Genomic DNA, 6000 nt, shown 5'->3' on the forward strand with positions numbered 1-6000 from the left:
TAAGGATGAAATAAATATATGAGACAATTCAACTTGGTTAGCTTGGGCAGGGCGGAATAAAATATTGTTCAAAAGGCAGTCACAACATTGGCGTACCATTCAGAAAAACATGGCCGGGGCAGGGTTGATATAAAGGAAAAGGAGCTAGAAGCAAGAAGAAAAATAATCATTGGCTGGCCTAGCCCCACGAGGGTACTAAACAAAAATGACTTCATCTCTACAGAGAAAACTGAAAGGAAGCATTCTGCAAACAAAATGACAACTATAATATACAGTCTAAGAAAGCTGATGCGGGCGGGGGGAGAAAGCCTTACAATTAAAAACCTCCCTTTAACAATCCAGGTTAGCTATCCTGCAAATCTTCAGGAGATTGTGGAGAACAACCCAGGTGAAATATTAGGGGACCGTTAAAATTTAAAAAAGGTTGCCCCCATCTCCAAATGCTTTTTTATTAATTAGAAACTAAAGAAAGAGACTATTGCACAGGGTGGGGCAGTTGAAAGTCACGTGATGAAACCTTAAAGTTGGCAAGCTTAGCATTATTGCTCCGGGGCTAGGAGGAGAAAGATTTTTTTTAAAACAAAACAATAAGTTCAGAAAGCTTTAATTAGAGCTACCAATTTGAAGAACTTGTGCTTAGGCCCTTAGGAAAAAATTTACCTGCCCATTTCCCATCATGCACACAGGGTGCTGGGCATCATGGGGGTGCCATGCCTGTTGAGGAAAAAAAAACCCGTCAACTGACACCTGAAAGAGAAGCCTCAGCATCCTTAGAGCACGTCCAGCTAAAAACAACCATCTGAGGTAAAGCACCTGGGACAAGGCTGGAAATGGTCTTACAGTTGAGTGAACGGGGAGCAGACAATCAAAATTTGTGCCTACACTAAAGTGCAATAAGGGGTGAAGGAGAAGCAAAACAGAGCGCACCACATGGTTAGATGAACTGTAACCATCTGGCTTCAAATCTACACCAAAAAACAAACAAAAAAAAGAGCCTAACACACTCTGCTTGCCAACTGGCAAGTAATATCCAAAGCAATAATCTCAGCAAACTATTTGCTTTCTCAGTAATAATCAACCTTCTTCCCAAAGGAAGAATGTACACTTCAGAGAACCTTTAATGAGGCAGGTCATTAACTGAACAGTTCATATACCCGCCTTTTGTCCCATTTGAATTTTTTTAAAAAATTCACAGGATCCAAGTGGCTCTGGCTAAGCCAGCATTTACTGTCCATTCCCCAGAGACAACCACATGGCTGCAAGTCTGGAGTCAGACTAGATGAGGCTGACAGGTTTCTCCCCCAAGGGGATTAGTGAACCATGGGTTGCTCCCCCCATCCCCCAACAATTAATGGATTAATCATAAAACACTTAATTCCAGATTCTTTAGGGTCTGCCATGGCAGGATTTGAACCGGAGTCCCCAGAACATTAGCTGAGTTTCTGGATTAATAGTCAAGCAATAATACCACTAGGCTATTGCCTCCTTCAATACTTATGACCTAAGATTTAAATGCTACACCAAATCTAGCTTACCATTTGCTGAACCGAGCTCCAAATCTATTCCCTCTACAAAGTATGTTTGCACATGCATTAGAAAAGATATGTTTATGCTCAAGTACTTGTGGTGAGACCAAACCATACCAGCTATTTCAGTGGAGGAACTGACTCAAAGAGCAGACTTTCTGATTCAAAACTGAAAAAAATTAACCTCACTAATTAAAAACTTGATGTCACACCTATGACTGGTCAGTCTACACCAAGGCAAAGCTACATTGTGTTTCTGCAAAAAAGGTGAGGAACTGCTTTGAACATTTGCGACAAACACTAGTCACATGCAATACTGAGCTTGACACAACACTGTTCTTATTTGAGTGAGCAGAGTTCAATGGAACTTTTATAGTTTTGTCATAAAAAAAAGGTCACCTTCAAGCATTAGGAGGGAGAGATCCAAGAATGGCAAAATAAAGAGCCATTCAGACTTAAGTCTCAGACACGTGCTCATCCAAAACTCTAGCGGCCTTACAAATCCCAACTCCCATTGACACATTATCCTGTGCTTAATGTTAGTCAAAAAGCACATGTCTCAGTTCAAATGCCTGTGTTTTCAAATCACTCCACAGCCTTACCCTCCCGGATGCTACACTCCTCCAGCTTCCTATATCCCAAGTTTCACCGTTGGTTGAAAGTTATAACAGCCAAACCCAGGAAAACCCCTCATAAGCTTCTCTTGCCTTCCACGAGAAAAACCCATCATCGCTTCAGTCAAGCCTGAGACCCGGGTTCAATTCCCGACTCAGGCGACAGACTGTGTGGAGTTTGCACGTTCTCCCCGTGTCTGCGTGGGTTTCCTCCGGGTGCTCCGGTTTCCTCCCACAGTCCAAAGATGTGCGGGTCAGGTGAATTGGCCATGGTAAATTGCCCGTAGTGTTAGGTAATGGGGTAAATGTAGGGGTATGGGTGGGTTGCGCTTCGGCGGGTCGGTGTGGACTTGTTGGGCCGAAGGGCCTGTTTCCACACTAAGTCTAATCTAATCTAATCTAATCTAATCAAAAAACTGTCCCAATATCTCCTTACATTATCAAATAGTGCACCACTGGGCAATGCTCTGGTGAAACATCTCAAAATACCTTTGTATCGATGCCTGGAATGTGAAACAAGCTGTCTTTAAAAAAATCAGTCAGGGTTCGGTAAGGCAATGGGTATATGACTGTTTCCTGGGATTATAAAGGGTTATCTACGGAGACCACTCAAGTCTGTATTCATTGGCATTTAGAGGAGAGGTGAGCTTATTCAAACACTGGTCCCTGAAGGAATTTGACAGTGAGGAGGTTAAAAGGTTGCCCCTTTTGAGAAAGGTTTAAAAATGCCAGATGAGGAGGAGGAAGAAATGAGGGTCATTTGGAATTATCATTCCTAAGAGAGAGCAGTGGAGGCTGGGTCATTGAATGTATTCAAGGTGGAGTCAGAGAGAGAATGAAGAAAGGAGAGAGTGTGTCAGGAGAGTGAAACGGAGGCCATTATCAAGCCAATCACTATCAGAGGGCATACCAGGTTCAAGGGGCCGACGGCACGATTCTGCTCCAAATTTACATTTGAATCCTTTGACAGGTAGATGTCAGGTGTCTTGTTGGTATTGAGTATTTAAGATGTGCATATGCAGGATTTTAAAATGGTCATAATAAAATCGACTGGCCAAGATGAAGCCTCACCTGCAGTCACAACAGCAGCAACCAGTTCGGAGTCCTCACCTCATCAGGGAGGGACAGGGTGGCAAGGTCCTGGCTCACAATACATAGGCTCTGGCCCGAAACGTTCCTTGGATGCTGCCTGACCTGCTGTGCTTTAACCAGCAACACATTTTCAGCTCACAATACATATCAAAAGATCAGTAAGGGGCTAAGTGAGGCTAGACAGCGTGTCAAGTTCCAAAGCAGAGCCATGTTGGACTCAAAAAAGGTTAACTGTCTCAACAGATGCTACCTGCCTACCCCAGCATCGTGCTTTCAGTGCAACACTGTTACTAGGCCATCGTCCACTTGCTGTTTCACCACAGGCAAAGCTCCATTGAAAAGCTCTGGGTCCCAGATGAACTGGGAGAAAGACAGGACATCCTCTTATTCAAAGCCAGAATAAGAGTCTTCGCTGATTCAGGCACTCCCAACCCTAGCGGTTTAACCCTCTCCTCGAACAATTCTAGAAGTATCTATTTCTAATCCAGAAATAAAACAGCCCCGGGTAAAAAGGCAAACTCACAGTATTTCACCAGCACAAGACATTAAATGCAACATTAAAATCAGTAGGAAACTGCTGAAAGCAACAATCAAATGATATAGTCCAGGATTCCAGTGATACTTTTGGGTTACACGTTCATATAAAAAAAAGGGGGCTAATTGCAAATAATTTGACCCAACAAAAAAAAAACGTTGTCGATGCGAAATGTTGGAAGTTTCTGTCTCCACAGAAACGGCCCGACCTGCTGAGTTTTTCCAACACGGTTTGTTTCTAACGCGTTAAACAAACGTTTCCTCCCCGCCCAAACAACCTTTGCATTTGCCTGCAGAAAATTCTCAGCTGAAAACCTGAAAGTCCTGTCTGGAAACAGATTGGAGAGAAACGAGAGCGGGGAAAAAACCAGCACCGCACCCGGGAGAGGGGGTGAAATCAAAACTATTCTCGCAGGCAATACAGGTCACGACTTGTTCAAATTTTAAAAAGAAGTCACAATTCAGCAAAGCTTTTACCACAACGCCGCTGACTGCCAACCAAAGGAAAAAAAATCCTTTCTAATTTTTCTCTCAGGTAGGAAGCTGATTTTTTTTTCCCCTGGAAGAATTCCCTCCCTCTCAACACAAAAAGTGCTATCCCACCCAAAACAATCCTATTTCCTCTCCCCCATTCTGGTTGAGAAAAACAAATCTCATGTACGTTTTGTTTTAAAAATCCACACAAATTTCCTCCCTTTCTGGGTGAGGGAACCTAAAATGAAGTCCTCTGCACAGATCTTGTATTTCTCAAGTCTCTCTCACACATGGGTGATTTCTTAATAGAAGTCTCTGTCCACGTAGCTACTCCCTCGGATAATAAATAGGGAGCCTCCACTTTTTTTTTTGGCAGAGAAACAAGGTTTCATCCTCAGAACATTAGTGTATCGACTTGAGCATAGAAAACAATGTTTTTTTTTAAAAGAAGGGGGGCAGCACGGAAACTTTAATTAAAAACCCTATAATCATAGACTTAAAGAAACAATAAAATGAGGTAAGGTTTAAAAAAAACTCATTTGTAACAAAATGCAGTCACCATACAAGAATATAATCAAGTTTGATTCAACACTTACAGTAACATTTACTAAACCTACTTTTCACTGAACTATAATTCAGTTACATCAAAAAACAAATAAATTAGGATACAGACACTGACCCCCTCATGACCGCGCCGTTCTTGTCCTTTCCATCCCAGACATACACAAAAAGGTTTGAAAACTGACATGAAGCTAACACTCACCCAGAACAAGAAGTTAAATATGAACATCAAGTACTTGACGCACTTCATCGCTCCTTCCACAGCCATTTTCTTTTTTTGTAAACTGAAATTGATTCCTCTACAAAACAAAGGAATAAAATGGTTGTTTTAAAAAACGCTTTGACGATTTAAAAAGAGGAAGTCGAGGGAGGGGACAGGGACCAAGCATCATGACTTGAGGACGTGGATGAAGGAGTTTTTTTTAAAAAAATCCCAAACACAGCCATATTTCTCCACAGTCGGAGATACTGAAAAGATTTAGCGTTGAGACACTATTAAAGAAAACACCAAACGCTTATAAACATCATTAATCCCCTACCTGAAACCCTAGCACTGACAACACTCTTGATCCAACAAGAACTACCACACTGGAGCACAGGCGAGTATTTGACACTTTTTTTTAATCCACTGATTTGACGTCAAATTTCGACGTAAAGGGGGCAGAGTCTACATATTTATTTTTAAAAAAAAACTCAAACCACGCCAAAAGGTCCAGCCCCTGGAGGAGAAGCAGGCGGGGGGCGGGAGAACTGGAAAGCTACAGGAGCAGCCTTCTAGCTGAATGGGAAAGCACCTCATACGTATAAACCGGCAAACACTAAATGCTGCACAAACGGTTGCCCTCCCGCAGCTTCGATCATTGTCAACAGTCACAGGAAAGGGAGGCAAGTCACTGCCACAAACTGGCAGTGATCAAGACACGGACTGGATCGCCAGACACAGCCGGGGAGGAACACAAGCCGTGGGAGGTAGTTGGTTGCAGAGTTGGGGGTCAAACTAGATTTTACTTTGAGGTATAAAGTCAGAGTCATCCAGCACGGAAACAGACCCTCCGATCCGATCAGTCCATGCCGACCATGACTCCAAACTGAACGAGTGTGTTTGCCCAAGGAGGAGTTGAATGATTTACCCATTTATGAAATGCATTCTTACTTCATTTGACAAGTGCCGTCAGGGTCGTTTTCTTTGCTCATTTCCT

At 42.7% G+C, this 6000-nt stretch overlaps 1 protein-coding gene across 1 annotated transcript in view; it reads right to left on the reverse strand.

The window, feature by feature from the left end:
* Positions 1 to 5572, reverse strand: part of cd63 (CD63 molecule) — a 49049-nt gene extending 43477 nt beyond the window's left edge. The window contains exons 1-2 of the mRNA XM_060821025.1: positions 5341 to 5572; positions 5004 to 5100 (exon numbers count right to left, since the gene is read on the reverse strand). Coding sequence (XP_060677008.1) covers positions 5004 to 5069 — 66 coding nt within the window. The 5' untranslated portion in view covers positions 5070 to 5100; positions 5341 to 5572. The remainder of the gene's footprint in view (positions 1 to 5003; positions 5101 to 5340) is intronic.
* Between the last annotated feature and the right edge of the window lie 428 nt (positions 5573 to 6000).

Source organism: Hemiscyllium ocellatum, chromosome X (genome assembly GCF_020745735.1).
Source record: "Hemiscyllium ocellatum isolate sHemOce1 chromosome X, sHemOce1.pat.X.cur, whole genome shotgun sequence".
In the NCBI taxonomy this organism is placed as follows: domain Eukaryota; kingdom Metazoa; phylum Chordata; class Chondrichthyes; order Orectolobiformes; family Hemiscylliidae; genus Hemiscyllium; species Hemiscyllium ocellatum.